This window comes from Mustela erminea, chromosome 17 (assembly GCF_009829155.1).
Source record: "Mustela erminea isolate mMusErm1 chromosome 17, mMusErm1.Pri, whole genome shotgun sequence".
Classification (NCBI taxonomy): Eukaryota; Metazoa; Chordata; class Mammalia; order Carnivora; family Mustelidae; genus Mustela; species Mustela erminea.
In genome coordinates, this window is record NC_045630.1 from 23619893 (window position 1) to 23637458 (window position 17566).

Here is a 17566-nt window from a genome sequence, read left to right on the forward strand (position 1 = left end):
TCTTAGCTGCCGTGTTGGGAAGTTGAGGGGTGAGGGTTAGCAGCAGGCAGGGCTGTGGCACCTGCCACACTAGAGATCATTTGGTTCTGACACTGGCTTTGTTTTTTCACTCTGTAATAATGGAATTGAACATGTTTTGAGGTCTACCATTCCGTCCCAAAATATTACTTGAAAAGACCCCTGTCTTAGAAAGTACCTTTCTGTGCATTGGATGCTGTAATGCTGTCTGTGTGATGCTGATAGGAAAAACAGATAGATGATCTATTGGGGATAGTTCATCTGGTGTGGCTGTCCACTCTAAGAATACATGCTGGTATAGAAATGACAGCTCCAAAAAAAAAAAAAAAGAAAGAAAGAAAAGAAAAGAAATGACAGCTCCAGTGATGAACTGTTTGAAATTGAGGGCCTACATAGGGAAGAATCAGATTTTTTTCTTTGTCATATCTAGAGGGAAGAGTGCCACTAGAAGTTATATATTTGTATATTTCCTGTTTATTGATTTTGATTTATTGCTTGTGCCTCTTAACAGCTTGAAAAATAGGAAACAAATAGCAAAAGAAACGAGAAAATATTTTATGTCACGAGGAATAAATTACTGTGTAGTTAGCCAAAGAAGTGGGAAGTAAATTGTGAATTTAAGCAAGTTACTTTTGTTCGCCTTAAAAAAAAAAATTATTTATTTTATTTAAATATTATTTATTTATTTAAATATTAAATTATTTAAATTTTATTTAAATAAATAAATATTTAAATGTTAATTATTTAAATATTAATTATATATACACACACATACATACATACATACATATATACACCTTGGTGAAATGAACATCTATACATTGTTATTAGTGTAAAGTGGTAAAATTTTTTGGAAATATGTACATGAGTTGAAAAGGTCCTTGGACTAGAAAATTTGTTTGTTTTTAACATTCTTAGTTTATTAATCCTCTCATGAAAAATCTGCACAATCACCACAGATAAAGCCACTGCAGCATCTTTACTCCTTCTGTTGTTCAGTCTCCAGCTTACTGCTAGACACTTCTTTTCTTTTTGCCGGCACCAACATTGGCTTTTGCAGTCCACTGACTTTATTCATTCTGTTCTTGGCATTTTTTTTTCGCTGTTTCCTTGAGGTCTTTTTCTTCTCATAGAGACCATGTCTTGCACGTCTGTCTTTGGGTTCATTTTTCTTTGCATAATCCAGGGAGTCATAAATCATGCCAAAGCCAGTTGCCCTGCCACCACCAAAATGGATTCTGAATCCAAATACAAATATAACATCTGGTGTGGTCTTGTACATTTTGGCTAATTTTTCCCGAATTTCTGTCTTTTACTGTTGCCTTTCCAGGATAAGGGACATCAATAACCATTGTTTGCGCTGAACTAGTCAGTTGGTCATGAACTTCCTGGTCCGCAGGGACCAGGTTGCCTGACCCCTGGCCCCTGGCAACCACAGTGGTTTTGTCTTTTGAAGAATCTATGCTTTTGAACTTCCTGGTCCGCAGGAAGTTGGTTTGTTTTCATACTGTTGAGTTTGAGAGTTCTTGATAACATCCTTTGTCAGAAAATGTAACTTGCAAATATTTTCTCCTGTCCGTGGCTTATCATTTGATGATACATTTCAGAGAACAAAAGTCTGAATTTGTTTTTTACCCTTTGTGCTTTAAGAAAAATAGCATTATTGAGCTATGATTTACATTTCATAAAACTTAAGTTTTAAAAGATATATAATTCAGTGATTTTTTTGAAAAATGTACATAGTTTTGTAATTCTCACCACAGTCTAGTTTTAGGATATTTCCATCACCCAAAATGTTCCTTGTACTATTTTATAGTCAGTCAGCATTCCTGCTCTAGTCCCAGGTAATCACTAATTTGCTTTCTGTCTATATATACATGCTCTTTTGGGGTATTTCATATGAATGGAATCATGCAACATGTAGACTTTAAATCTGGCCCTTTTTCCCATAGCATAATGTTTTTAATGCTTTATGAAATACAGATCCACCCTCTTAAAGTGTATGGTTTTTTTTTTTTTAAAGATTTTATTTATTTATTTGAGAGAGAGAGATCACAAGTAGGCAGAGAGGCAGGCAGAGAGAGAGGAAGGGGAGCAGGCTCCCTGCCGAGCAGAGAGCCCGATGCGGGGCTCCATCCCAGGACCCTGAGATCATGACCTGAGCTGAAGACAGTGGCTTAACCCACTGAGCCACCCAGGCGCCCCATGATAAAATGGTTTTAGTATATTCAGAGTTCTTCAACCATCAGTACAATTTACTCTTATAATATTTTCATCACCCCTGGGGTGCCTGGGTGGCTCAGTGGGTTAAAGCCTCTGCCTTCAGCTCCGGTTGTGATTCCAGGGTTCTGGGATCAGGCCCCACGTCGGGTTCTCTGCTCTGTGGGGAGCCTGCTTCCTCCTCTTTCTCTGCCTGCCTCTCTGCCTACTTGTGATCTCTGTCTGTCAAATAAATAAATCTTTAAAAAAATTTTTTTCATAACCCCCCAAAAAGAAACCCCATAGCCTTTAGCAATCATTCTGTATTCTTCCCCACATCCCAACCTTAGGCTACCACTAAGCTACTTTCTGTCTTATGGATTTACCAATTCTAGACCTTTCATCTAAATGGAATCATACCAACATGCGTTCATTTTGACTGGCTTCTTTCACTTGACATGTTTCCATGGTTCATATATGTTACAGCATGTATTAGTATCCCCCCCCTTTTTTTTTAAATTTTTGCTGAGCTGTTTTATTTATCCATTCATTAACTGATGGGACATTTCGGTTGTTTCTACTTTTGGCTATTATAAATAATGCTATGAAGGTTCATACACAGGTTTTTCTGTGGACATATGTTTTCATCCTTTTATTTTTACCTACTTCCATAGTTATATTTGAAGTGAGTTTCTTTTAGATAGCCTGTAGTTTTATCATACGTATCTATTAGGACAAACTAACTTATAATTGTATTTAGATCATTTTCATTTAATGTTAACCATTGATATGTTTGGATTTCAGTCTACAATTTTTTTTTTCTGTTACTTCATCTCTTTGCCCCTTTCTGCTTTCTCTTGGATTATTAATGTCTTTTTAATATTCCATATCACTTACCTGTAGTTTCTGGATTTATCTCTTTGAATAGGTTTTCCTGTAGTTGCTATAGGGATTTCAGTATACATATTGAACTTTTCACACTACTTAAATTCAGTATTTTGCCACCTCAAGTGAAATATGGGAACCTTGCCATCATACAGATTTTTCTTTTCACTGTGTTATGTAGTCGTCATATATCTACATGCATTGAAAAGTTCCTACAGATGGCGTTAACACTGTATGCTGTATGTCTGTATCCTCCCCCTCCTCCTCCTCCTCCTTTCTCTCCTCCTTCCCCCCTTCTTCTTCTTATAAAGATTTTATTTATTTATTAGAGAGAGAGAGAGATTGAGAATGGAGCAGGAAGGAGTAAAGAGAGAGGAGCAGAGGGAGAGAGAGAAGCAGACTCCTCCTGAGCAGGGAGCATGACATGGGCTTTAATCCCTGGGATCATGACCTGAGCCAAAGGCAGACCCTTAACTGACTGAGCCACCCAAGCACCCCTCACCTTCTTTAAAGTAGTGAAATTCCTCCCCTCTCCAACCCATTATCTTCATCTGTTACGGACTTTATTTCTTGCCTAGCACCTGATATTTAAGGTGAAGTGCTTTGCACATAGTAGCCACTCAAGAAATAATTGGCTGAATGAATGAAACATGCAGATTAAAAGGGCCAAATGCAAAGGTATCAATGTTATTTTAATGATATAACAAATGGGGCTGTAGAAGTGGGTGATATGCTGTTGTCTTTTTATTTATATATTGTTTCCAAATTTTCTGTAATAAGCATGTATTACTTTTATAAACTGAAAACAAAGAATTTTAAAAAGAAGAACTTGTCTTTCTAATAGTTTTGTTGAGTTTAATCTCCTTAGGTTTCATATACTATTTTTTGGTGATTAGTTTTGCATGTGTTCTTTTTCATTTTATTTAAAATATTTAGAAGTTATTAGATAGTTTAGATAGTTAAAAGCAGCATAGAATCACAAAAGTATTTATTTTCTTTATATTATACTTTTGTAGTGTCTTAATTTTTCTGGTTTTCTGAGTTGTAGCTATTATTAGTAATTTGAAGAGCAGATTTTCTGGCTAAATAATAAATTATGTGGTATGGAATATAGGTGTGTATAGAATATGGATTATGGAGCTCCTTTCTGTTATATATTTTTAAAGATATTATTTATTTATTTGACAGAGAGAGAGAGATCACAAATAGGCAGGCAGAGAGAGAGGGGGAAGCAGGTTCCTCACCGAGCAGAGAGCCTGATGCGGGGCTCTCCCCCAGGACCCTGAGTTCATGACCCTAGCGGAAGGCAGAGGCTTAACCCACTGAGCCACCCTGGTGCCCCTTACTGTTATATTTTTAAAGATTATCTAGGGAAGGAGAAATTCAACCTGGTGTTTGAAACACCTGGTATTTGAGTCATTAATTGAGGTAACTATTAGTCATTTAACTCTTGCTTTTCCCATGATGTTAACAATACTAGCTTTATAAAAGGTTAATTTCATTGAAAGTATAAGCCTTGTTTTTTTTTAAGCTCTTAGTAATTCAGAGACAGTCTTTCTCTAAGGTTACATTGTAATTTTGTTTCAACTTTATAAAACACTGTTTCAGTCCTGGTATATTACAGTACAATGGAAACATCCATTATGGACCTGAAACTTAGCACAGTGGCTAGTACATAGTAGGTGCTTATTAAATATTGATCAATGAGTGTTCTTAGAAATACTTTTTTTAAAAAAAAGATTTTATTGTTTTTTGAGAGAGAGTAAAGCAGGGGTGAGAGGCAGAGGGAGAAGGAGAAGCAGACTTCCTGCTGAGCAGGGAGCCTGATGGGGGACTTGATTCCAGGACCGTGTGGTCATGACCTGAGCCAAAGGCAGATGCTCAGCTGACTGAGCCACCCAGGCACCCAGTTAGAAGCATTCTTGTGTTAGTTTTGTAGATAATACCACTGAATAATTTAGTGTACTATTTGCAGATTTACTAGTTTAATTCTCAACAAAGTACTCTCATCTCAGATTTTTACATTTTATTTAACTTTGTTCCTATATATTAGTAAAGATTTGCTTTTTCAAGTGTTAACATTCAGAAATTTTCAACACTGTCATGACATGTTTTTATTTTTCAAAAAATTTATTTTTATTTTGTTTAAGTTTATTTATTTTATTTTGTTTAAGTTTATTTAAGTAATCTCTACATCCAGTCTGAGTTCAAACTTACCACCTGAAATCAAGATGGCTCTTTTGGGGCACCTGGACGGCATAGGCAGTTCAGTGTCAGACTCTTGGTTTCAGCTCGGGTCATGTTCTTCGGACCTTGTTGTCTGTCAGTCAGGGTTATGAGATAAAAGCCCTGCCTCCAGCTCCACACTCCACGAGTAGCATGGAGTCTGCTTGAGATTTCCTCTCCCTCTGCCCCTCCTGCTCATGCTCGCTCTTTCTCCAATGGATAAGTAGATCTGTAAAAAAAAAAAAAAAAAGTCACATGCTTTTCCAGCTGAGCCAACCAGGTGCCCCTAAAATTTTATTTATTTTTTAAATTGAGATATAATTGACACACAATGTTGCATTAGTTTCAGTGATTGAACAAATTTATATGCTATGCTGTGCTCCCGCAAGTGTAGTTATCTGTCACCACACAGTGCTATCACAGTGCCATTGATTGTATTCCCTACAATATAGCTTTCATCCCTGTGACTTACTTATTCCATAACTGGAAACCTGTGTCAGCCGCCCATCTCCCCAACCCCCCTCTCCTCTGACAGCCATCATTCTCTGTATTTATGGTCTGTTTCTGCTTTTTGTTTTATTTGTTTGTTTCCTTTTTTAGATTCCACATTTAAATGAAATCATATGATATTTGTCTTAGTCTGAAAATTTCACTTAATGTAATACCCTCTAGGTCTATCTGTGTTGTCTCAATCATGCTGTATTTTTTTTTTTTAAAGATTTTTAAAATTTATTTGCCAGAGATCACAAGTAGGCAGAGCAGCAGGCGGGGGTGGGGGTGGGGGTGGGGATGCAGGCCCCCCACTTTGCAGAGAGCCCGCTGCAGGGCTTGATCGCAGGATCCTGAGATCATGACCTGAGCCGGAGGCAGAGGCTTATTAACCCACTGAGCCACCCAGGTGCCCCTTTATGCCATATTTTTAACTTTATTAAGCTGTAGAGCCAAAATGTTAGTGAAGGCAGTTATTTCCTGGCTTCTGTGCTCATGAATCAGATTGTAACTATTTCTTTGACTTTGGAGTTGTGGTTACTTGAACTAATTTAAGGGACGCAAAAGATGAGTCTCCTTAGGGCGTTTCCTCTTTTAAAAGTATATTTGGTATTTTATTGTAAACAGGTTTTCTCCAAGGAAACTTTTCTCTACAGCCTACATCATCATCCATTTAGGAACAAAATCCCATCTATATATACTGATCCCTACATATTTTATTATTTGTTACTCTTATGTGTGTTGGTTTTTATTTTACTTATTTTTTTCTTTTCCTTCAAAACATTCCCAGAGGTTCTTCTGAATAACCCTGTTGTGACTCAGTCTTTGCTGATTACTAGACATTTTCCTTTAGGTTACTCTCCACCCACTTTGGGACTTGTAAATGCCTACCCTCCTATTGGTTCCCTGAATACATGAGTAAATGCCACATGCATGTGGTATGGCTTGTCAGGGAGTGGAATTCTAAGACTTCCTCTACATAGAACAGTTTAACTTTTGTGCTTCTGGTCAGAAGAATGGTCCTTGGAACAGTCCTGCTTTCACCGAATAGTTATGGCAGGGATCAGGACACGTCTTCACTTTGCTGCCTGTGTAGTAGTGAGGCCTCAGACACTGCTGTACCCAACTTGACAGGTATGGTTCAGAGGTGATAGCTTGGGTGGGGTGTGAATATTCACAGTAATCAAGCGTGAATGGAGATTTCAGAAAAATTCTCTCTACTGTTAACTGTCCTCATTGGCAGGGAAGTTTTATGTGCTTTGTTTCTGGTATTTCATAGGTAGGGTCTCAGTAAGTACTTACTGAAAGAAAGAATAGTGAATAATATGTAATATTTTGTGATGTTCAGATATGTCTTGCTTGATATGAAGAACTTAAGCTATACTGAGAGCTGCTGAATGATTTATCCACCTACCTTACATAGTTGTTAAAAGAGATATTAAAAAGTAGTAGCTTCTGGGCGCCTGGGTGGCTCAGTGGGTTGAGCCGCTGCCTTCGGCTCGGGTCATGATCTCAGAGTCCTGGGATCGAGTCCCGCATCGGGCTCTCTGCTCAGCAGAGAGCCTGCTTCCCTCTCTCTCTCTCTCTGACTGCCTCTCCGTCTGCTTGTGATTTCTCTCTGTCAAATTAATAAATAAAATCATTAAAAAAAAAAAAAAAAAAAAAAAAGTAGTAGCTTCTTAGAGAATAAGCAATCAGATAAAGTGGAATTCTGGCAAGATACAGATTTGTAAATGCTTGGAAATAAATGCCTCAAGTGAAAAATGTTTGTATTTAATTCTCCAGTTACTTTCCTGATGAATTTCTAATTAAAATGATAAAAGTTATTGAATGACTAATTGGTGAAAGTGTTTTTTAATAAAATTAAACATTAAATTTAGGAATTGTCTCTGAATTTGAGTCTGAGTCTTATTCTGGATTTTTAACTTCTTTAATCCTGATAATTTACTTTGTACAAACTGCTGTTTCTGTGTTTTTGCCTTATTTTTATTGTCTTCAGCAAGTCTTTCAGATAAAAGTAATAAAATTACCTTTACTTAATAGTTATATTTCTTCTAGCTGGGTCCTGTGTTGCATTGGTGAAAATCAAGTCTATTGTCTCATCTTAAGTCCATGATTACCTCGGTAATATGTGATTAATGAAAGATCAACCCGCTAAGGCACCTAATATATAGTAGTCATTTCACATTGTTTTTTTTAAAAAAAACAAAAACAAAAACAAAAAACCAGAAACCCATTCCCAGCTTTCCCGCTTGGATTTGTGAGGGCACAGTGCATCTGAATCATCCAGCTGTGTCTGTTTTAAGCCCACGAGTAAAGTGGCATAGACTAGACCCACTGAATAACATGGTGACATTTACTTGCCCTTCCTGTGGATTTTTTGTTTGTTTGTTTGTTTTTGCCCTTATTCCTTAGCTTGTTCTCCTGCATTTAGTTCTTTAACTCTTCATGATTTAATACATGTTCATTCTTGGTCTTAGGAAAATGTTAGGATGTTTTTTGTCTTCAGAACATTTTCCCTTTTGTTTGGTGCTAGTGGATAGGATGGTGTTTAAGTGGATATCCTGTGCAGACGGATTGTACAGGAAATTGACCCTTAGTTCTATGAGAACAAAAGCATGAGTGAGAAGAAAGAAGAAAGGAAGGAAGTAAGATTTTTGACTTGACCAAAAAGATCACAGAAGCAGAGATTGGAAGAAGGGGAGTGAGAAATGAAAAGGATTGTTTTCCAAGTCATGGTTCTTTTAGTACTTTGGCTTCAAAGTACTATACACAGTATTGTTTGGCCCATAATAATCTTTTCACATTTACATAAAATTGTGCTCATTGCCTTTTGTTTGTTTTTTTAAGATTTTATTTACTTATTTGACACAGAGAGAAATCACAAGTAGGCAGAGAGGCAGGTAGAGAGAGAGTGGGGGAAGCAGGCTCCCTGCTGAGCAGAAAGCCCAACGTGGGGCTCGATCCTAGGACCCTGAGACCATGACCCAAGCCAAAGGCAGAGGCTTAACCTACTGAGCCACCCAGGTGCCCCTGCCTTTTTTCAAGTAATGTGGTTTTTAAGCTGAACTTGCCTTTAACAAACCTTCTTTGAGCTGATGGAGCTTGTCTCCAGTACCGATGAGTCACATGTTGTAGACATGTCCTTACGCGTTGACAGCCTGTCAGCTGTCTCATCAGTGCACAGATCCTGCTTATCTAATATAAATGCTTTCTCTTCATTGAAACCTTTTGTGATCCAGAGTTTTGTTTTCTATCCTGTCCTCTCATAGCACCATAGCATGTGAATATAACACTACACATGATTCATTATTCAACAAATGTTTTTTGAGAGACTCTTACATACATGCACTATTCTGGGTGCTTGGAATTTATTAGTGAACAAAGCAGGCAAAAATCCTTGTCTTCATAAAATCGATATTCTAGTTGGGGGGAGTTAGGTAATATACATGAATATAATAAGTAAATTATATTCTTTGCGGTAGTAAGAGCTATGGAGAGAAACAGGGAAGGAGACGTGGGGGGGAGGTGGGAGTGTTGTCAGGAATAGCCACATTTTAAAATAGGGTAGTCAGAGAATGCTATACCAGGAGGGACACACTTGAGTGAAGTGTCATGTGAATGTCTTGGGGAAGGAATGTTTTAGAAGAAATAGCCAGTACAAACGTCTTGAGGCAGGAGCGTGCCTGCCTTGTTCAGGTAATAGCAGGGAGGCCAGTATCCAGAATGAGGTAAACCCGCGGAGGAGTATAGACAAATATGGGCAAGACAAGTTGTGAAGAGCCTTGCAGGCTCTCGCAAGCCTTTGGCTTTTTACTCTCTGGTAGGGAACCATCAAAGAGTTTGAGCAGAGAAGTAACATGATCTGACTTAAGCTTTATAAACTGGCTGGTGTGTTGAGAATAGACAGAGAACAAGGGCTAGAAGTGTGGAAATCAAGAGTGTGGTGAAACCCAGGAGAGAGATGATGGTGGTAACAGGGTAATAGTGGTGAAGGGCGTGAGAAATGAATAGATCCTGGGTATGTTTTTGAAGGCAATGCCAATAAGGTTTCCTTACGGATTAGATGTAGTATGTGAGTGCAGAAAAGGAGTCCTGAGGGGCACCTGCGTAGCTCAGTCAGTTAAGGGGCTGCTTTCAGCTCAGGTCATGATCCCAGGATCCTGGGATTGAGCCCTATGTCAAACTCTGCTCAGTGGAGAGCCTGCTTCTCCCTTTCCCTCTTTCGGCCGCTCTGCCTACTTGTGATCTCTGTCAGATAAATAAATAAAATCTTAAAAAAAAAAAAAGACTCCTGAGTGATTCTAAGGATTTTACTTTTGGTCCCCACCCCCAGCTGTATTGATATAATGGACATTTTGCGTAAGTTTAAGGTGTACAGTGTGTTGATTTGATACTTAGGTATTTCATAATGATTACCACCGCAGCATTAGCTAATACCTGTATCACATCACATAATTACTTCTTTTTTTTGTGGTAAGAACATTTAATATCTACTCTGCCAATTTCCAAGTAGATAATACAGTATTATTAACTATAATCACTGTGGTATATGTTAGATGACCAGAACTTACTCATCTTATAGCTAGCTTTTAAAAAATAAATTGTATATTTATTTTTCTTAAGAAATTATTTTATTATGTTCAGTTAGCTAACATACAATATATCATTAGGTTTTAAAATTTTTTAAATTTTATTTATTTGACACAGAGAGACATCAAAAGTAGGCAGAAAGGCTGGCAGAGAGAGAGGGGGAAGCAGACTCCCTGCTGAGCAGAGAGCCCGATGCAGGGCTCGATCCGAGGACCCTTAGATCATGATCTGAGCCGAACGAAGGCAGAGGCTTAACCCACTGAGCCACCCAGGTGCCACCATTAGGTTTTTTTTTTTTTTTTTTTTTTAAGATTTTATTTTTCAGAGAGAGAGAGAGGCAGACAGAGGGAGAAACAGGCTCCCTGTGAGCAAGGAACCCAGTGTGGGACTCGATTCCAGGACCTTGGGACCATGACCCCAGCCAAAGGCAGATGCTTAACCAACTGGCCATCCAGACATCCCTTATAGCAAGAAGTTTGTATTTAAACTTCACGGTTTTTGGCCTGAGCAGCTGAGAAGAGGAAATTGTTGTTAAGTGAGATATAGGGAATTGTGGGAGAGAAGCAGATTTGGGGACAGAACAGAGAGTGTTTTTTTCTAAGTCCAAATAGTGTTATTAGTGATTTATAATTTTTATATTCGGAAACTCAGAATGATGACATATAGTAGATGTTCTCTAAAATTATTAGATTTGTAAACCATAAAGTGTTCATATATTGGGTTTCACAAGGTATAATTGTATGACGTTGCTGGTTTTGGTCTGCTAGGATTTAAGAGTTGGCTTCAGTATCTGCTTAATTATTGTTTCTAACTTTGTCAATGATAGTAGAGAAGTTCTTATTACCCTTGATTTTTGTTCCTTGTATAGCCTTAAACAAGGGGGACTTCTGTTGCAAAAGAGGAAAATGTTCTTGAACTGTTTGATAATCATTAAACAGGGTAATAATCACAAAACATTATAATGTTAAACACCATCATTGACAAGAAACATTTATTAATGAGGATCATGTGATACTCAGTATAGAATCTAATATATATTACAAATATTCTCTATACTTTTTGGCAGTCTTTTTTTTTCATTTTAATAAAAGATTGGCATTTTGTAGTCTCATGGAAATTTTGCTACTAGAGTGGATATTTTCTCAAGCATAAGGAAAAACAGTACATGTGACTTGTTTGGAGTTTGTTTCATAGAATATGGTGTTTTGTTTGGTAAGCCTAATTGGTTATCTTAATACATAATACAGCTGTTTCCATTCCTTGTAACTGCATTTAAACAGGGAGCATCTGATTCACATTAGCTTTTCAGGGCATCTGGGCATACCTTCAGATTTGTTATAATAATTTTTTTTTTTAAAGATTTTGTTTATTTGGCAAAGACAGGGAAAAAGCACGGGGAGTGGGAGAGGGAGAAGAAGCAGGCTTTCAGCTGAGCAGGGAGCCTGATGTAGGGTTTGATCCCAGTTCCCTGGGATCATGACCTGAGCCAAAGGCAGGCGCTTAACGACTGAGCCACCCAGGCGCCCCAGTCATAATATTCTTAATGTGAAACAAAATTTAATTAGCTCTGAAACTGTAAAGATACATTCTGTTTAAGAGGAGGAAGGAATGTGATGAAGTGACCTCTAAACCTATTAGGAAAATTATGATCCATCCTACCGCAGGAATGTCTGTAGACTGTTGTGAAGCCATTTTTAAAACAAGTTAATTCTGTTTTAAGATTAAAATACATCTGAGTGTTACAAAATGAGACGTGAGCCAGTCAAAAGAAGGGTGGGTTGAGATCCCATTCCATGTAGCCAGGACTACATGAGCAAAGGCACAAAAAAGCAGGAAGCATCATGGTGTGTGTTAAAGTTTAGAATTTGAAATTTGGAGGGGGGAAGGTAACCTGGAGAAGCAGGTAGAGACCTGACCATAAAAGACCTTGAAGGCAATTAAAGAGATTTTAGCTTGATGGTGAACTATTCAAGAATTTTAAAAAGAGTGACCTGGTCAAATTTTTGTTTTAAATAGATCACTTTGCCAGCTGTGTGGAGGATGGCTTTGAGGGAGACAAGACTGGAGGCAGTAGTCCAGGTGAGAGATGGTGGGGGTCTGATCTGCGGTGTTGGCAGTAGAGATGGAGAGGAGGGTGTGGGTTTGAAAAGAAATGAAACCACAGATTCAAGGTTTTTCTTCTTCAGGTGTAGTAAAGTCCATTTTAAATTAAAAATGAGTGCAGGGAGGAGAGAGAGAGATGATAGTAAAGTGTTACATCACAGTGGGTAGTTGGAGAGTGGCAGAGAGCCACTATAAACAGTTCCTGTGATCAAGAAGATCATTGCTGAAGGCATGGTGTATTTTTTGTGTAAATGACCTGAACTGCAAAAAGCAGGTGATCTTTATAGGGATCACCTGTTTGTGTAGTGTGACTAAATTTAGGAACCCATAAATCCTCGAGGTAAAAAAAGAATAGGTCTTAGAAGGCTTCAACATTACACATTGTAGATACTCAAATGGCTATTGCTGGTGATATTTTCTAGAGCTGTCAATTAAGTTCTCAAAATATTTTAAAAAATGTACCACCTAGGAAAAGAAAATAAGGTAAAAACTTTTTAAAAACAACAGTTGGAAGCTGTTACATTATACACCGTGCATAGTAATGCAAAGGTATTTTGTAGTGCCAAGAATATATTAAGCCAAAACATTTTTTTGTTGTTTAACAGATAATTTTAGTATTTTTGGTTTTTTCTGGAAGCACTGTTTCTATAATTTTTCTGTATGTACACAGAGGATCTGGATTTATGAAATATGTACATATTTCTTAAAGTTTCTGTTACCTTTTCCACAGTTTGTTTTGTGTGGAGAGAGTCAGTGAAGAAGGGTAGTTTGGGAGGATTTTTAAAAACAGAATTTAAAATCACCACCACCACAAAGTAGCCTATATGTTTTATAAAATGAATTGCCGTGTTTTTGAGTGTGGGGTTTTCCCCCCCATTTTGAGAAACCCTGCTTTTTCTGTTTATTTCTGATTCTGGTTTGAGTGCATATGAATCACAGCTGAATGCTCCTTTGTGATCTCTTCTCTGTCTTGTTGCGTTTTCAACAAGTAGACTTCTCTCATGTTTAGGAGACGGTGCCATTTGCTCATTCTTCATGGCTCCATATTATACAGTTCTTTTCCGCCCTGGAGCCATCAGTATACACATGCCAGCAGCTAAAATACTGTGTATGTACTGAATTAAATGAACTTAATTTAACCATTGAACTTACTGTGAATTCCTTTCTCTGTTTGTCTTTCAGAAGCCTTGCACCGTCCCTATAGTTGTGATGTTGAACCCCAGGCACTGAATGAAGCCATCCGGTGGAGCTCCAAGGAGAACTTACTTGGAGCTACTGAGAGCGACCCTAATCTCTTTGTTGCACTTTATGATTTCGTAGCCAGTGGTGATAACACACTCAGCATCACTAAAGGTGAGCTTCACTTTCCAGTTTTCATGTGGTTAAGAAATAAAGGGGTCTGTTCTAGATTCTGCCTCTGACCAAAATTAGGTGATTTGGGCCCCAATACTTTAGGGTTCATTGTCTTGGTTTGGTTTTGTTTTTTAAAAAACCTGTGTCTCCTTTATCTGTCCTATTAAGGGTAAGAGGAGATAAAGAACTTTAGAAAAAGCACCACACGGTCTATACTAAACTTTTCTCACTCTCAGGATTCACTACTCTCTGTAATAGGCCAGCATTCATCTTATATGGCGGTAAGGTTCACTGTACATCCCTTCTAATGGAGCCATGGCTAACACGAGTCGTTCTGCCAGAGCCGCTGCTACTTGGAGTGCTGTCCCTGGGCTGACTGCCTGTCTGAGAACCTTTCGTTACCAGTCCTCATTGTTAAGATATAGAACTTGTTCCCAATATGTAAATGAACTAATCACTAGGTATACTAATTATTTTGTTTAGAGACATTTTCTTTTTTTGGGGGGAGCAGGACTTTCAACAAGAAGAAAGTAGTCTAGTGATTCCATATGCTAGTGCGAGTGTCCTGTCACATTGTGGACCTGCTTCAGGTAGCACTGGCGGAGACCATCTCTCATCTCTGTTTAAGTGCCTTACTGAAAGGGGTCATAGGAAAGGTTTCTGTTGTAGTAATACTCTCAAGAGAGCAGTAGTTTATTTCGGTAGAAAATTCTTATAAAAGGGAGGATTAAGAATATGACCAAGTAAAATCATTCAATATTAGTGTTTCTGAACAACGATAGAGAATGTGGAACTTTTATGAGAAAGAGCGTCTGGCTGGCTCAGTTGGTAGAATGTGTGACTCTTGATCTTGGAGTCATGAGTTTGAACTCCTCATTGGGTGTAGAAATTACTTTAAAAAAAAAAAAAGGAATGAAAGAAAGAAAGAGGCATGGACCATTCTCATTGTGTCCTTGGATTGGAATGCTAATCTGCCCAAGTTTGTTCTTTTGAACCTATGAAAGCCTCCTCCTGGAAAGAACATATTTCAGGATAACTTTTTTTAAAGATTTTATTTATTTATTTGTCAGAGAGAGAGAGAGAGAGATCACAAGCAGGAGGAACGATAGGCAGAGGGAGAAGCAGGCTCCCTGCTGAGCAAGGACCGCCCCCCAACCCCTTATGGGACTTGATCCCAATACTTTGGGATCATGACCCCAGCCGAACAAAGGCAGATGCTTAGCCAACTGAGCCACCCAGGCATCCCAAGGATAATTTTTTTTTTTATTAAATATTTTGTTTATTTATTTGGCAGAGAGAGAGGGAGCACAAGCAGGGGGAGTGGCAGGCAGAGGCAGAAGCAGGTTCCCTGCTGAGCAAGAAGCCCAATATGGAACATGATCCCAGGACTCTGGGATCATGACCTGAACTGAAGGCAGACACTTAAGGACTGAGCCACCCAGGCGCCCCTCAGGATAATTTTTGACTTAAATGAAATTGTGCTTTAGGTGATAATTTGTCAGACATATGCCTTTTATTTATAAGGTTCAGAATGAGGTAATAAATGGGAGTGAATATACCAGATTAAGACAGGCCTCCATTCAGGGATTGTTACCCTTTTATAAAATTTTTATGTGCTTCTATTTTTTAAGTCCAGAGCAGAAACCTGTAACTCAAACTGGGGCATAGATGTGTTCCAGAGTGGGTGGGAGGCACATACATAAATACTTGTGCCAGGAGGTGTCGGAGGTGAAGGAAAAGTAAACATGTGTGATCTCCTAGTTGCAAGTTACTTGAAAACTTTGGGTAGTTTTGGGGGACGGGATGGTGATAGTATTTGTATGTATGTGAGGTTTATGTATCAGGGGAAAATTTTACACAAAGTTTTAGGATAAAACAAAGGATTTCAAAGAATTTTATACTGTGCGTAGTCTCTTTGGGCTACAACACGCTCTTTTACCTTTATTGATACTTCAGGAGAGAAGTTTGTGAAGCAGTGACTCAGAACATTCTTTCCTAGATACACTTTTCATGTCACTGTTTTCCAAGATAGCTCTGTCACCAAGGAAATACCAGTCAAGACTGTGTTGCTGCCTCAGTTACCAGTTATGGCAGCTGCTGGTGTGCAGCTCAAGGGCTGGGATTCTTGTTCTCTCATGGCGAACAGTGATTTGTCTCAAAACCCCTGAAATGGGGGTGCCTGGGTGGCTCAGTCGGTTAAGCCTCTGCCTTCAGCTCAGGTCATGATCCTGGGGTCCTGGGATCGAGCCCTACATCGGGCTCTTTGCTCGGCAGGGAGCCTGCTTCCCTTCCTCTCTCTCTGCCTACCTCTCTATGCCTACTTGTGATCTCTCTCTGTCAAATAAATAAAATCTTAAAAAAACAAACCTGAAATGTCAGATTTTTCTATCAGGTTCATATTGATATAAAGTGATGTCATGCTAAAGCTATCTTACTATTTTATTTTATTATTATTTTTTTAAAGATTTTATTTATTTATTTGACAGAGAGAAATCACAAGTAGATGGAGAGGCAGGCAGAGAGAGAGAGAGAGAGAGGGAAGTAGGCTCCCTGCTGAGCAGAGAGCCCGATGTGGGACTCGATCCCAGGACCCTGAGATCACGACCTGAGCCGAAGACAGCGGCTTAACCCACTGAGCCACCCAGGCGCCCTATCTTACTATTTTAAAGGACAAGAAAGTATATTTGAAAAATAATGATTCCTACTTTACTTCCTTCTTTGAAGATTTTTTTTTGCTTGAATTAAAAAATAAGAGTTCTCCCAACATTCCTGTCAGTAGAGCCGATGTGTACATCCCCATTAGTCAGACTCATCAATTTCCGTGGTACTCAAAACTTCCAGAGTAGGAAATTCTCCTAACTTCCAAAAGAGAGGAAAACAAAAACCTAGGATTTTTTTTACTGTATCCTACTTATGATGACTTGCTGTTACCAGAAACAACGGTATACTTGATGTTTACATTTTCTGGTTTTTGTGGTACAACAGGAAAGCTACACAGGAACGAGTTTTATTTAGCTTTTCTAGTAGCATTGAGTTTTTTGTTTTCCTACAGATATGGCTGGGGAGTATTTCTCTGCATACTGGTGCATTTCCACAGCCACAGGACACACAGTCCTATCTGTCCCTCTATACATATGTATATTGTATGAGTACATACTCCTAGGTTTTTGTCATTAAATGTCTCAGGTCCAGGTGTCAATGGTGAAAGAGTGATAAAGTTATCCTATGGTAAACATTTCTGTGGGTTGCTGGAAAGATTTGATGACTGCCAGAATAATGATTTTGAGCTTTTCCTCAGTGGCTTATGTCTGACAGCTAGTGGGCCATATGATTTTAATTGGTTTGGTTTTCTTCTGCCGACACTGAGAAGTAGGTGTGAACTCTGTAGGAAGGTGTGCATCTCTCAGAGATAGGGGCCCAGGGCCTTTTCCACAGTCCCCCCCCCCCCCCCGCAAAAAAGGTTTAGGTTATTAGTTATTACTAATGATACCTATCACCTTTCCTGTTTTGTCTGAGTTGCACATTCAGGGGCAAAATGTATATTAGTGAGTTTAAAGTTCACAACTTGAACAGAAATCAAGGGTATTGACGTTGATAGCAAGCAAAGGCATTCTGAGTAACTTGTCTTAGGTTCCAGCTTCAGTGTCAGCTTCCCTTCCCACACACTAATTTTGGAGGAATGAATAGGACTGACTCATAT

The 17566-nt window shown here is 38.6% G+C and overlaps 1 protein-coding gene and 1 pseudogene across 7 annotated transcripts in view; one reads left to right on the forward strand and one right to left on the reverse strand.

Moving 5' to 3' along the window:
• Positions 1 to 17566, forward strand: part of ABL2 (ABL proto-oncogene 2, non-receptor tyrosine kinase) — a 114271-nt gene that overhangs the window by 81063 nt on the left and 15642 nt on the right. For 2 of the 7 annotated variants that reach the window (XM_032317459.1, XM_032317462.1), the window contains exons 2-3: positions 12427 to 12489; positions 13696 to 13866. In XM_032317459.1, the coding sequence (XP_032173350.1) occupies positions 12427 to 12489; positions 13696 to 13866 (234 nt within the window). Of the gene's footprint in view, positions 1 to 6280; positions 6952 to 10814; positions 10885 to 12426; positions 12490 to 13695; positions 13867 to 17566 lie in introns of those variants that run through there. The other 5 variants (XM_032317460.1, XM_032317463.1, XM_032317464.1 and 2 more) reach the window with 4 other exon arrangements.
• On the reverse strand, positions 907 to 3644 carry LOC116576684 (annotated as a pseudogene).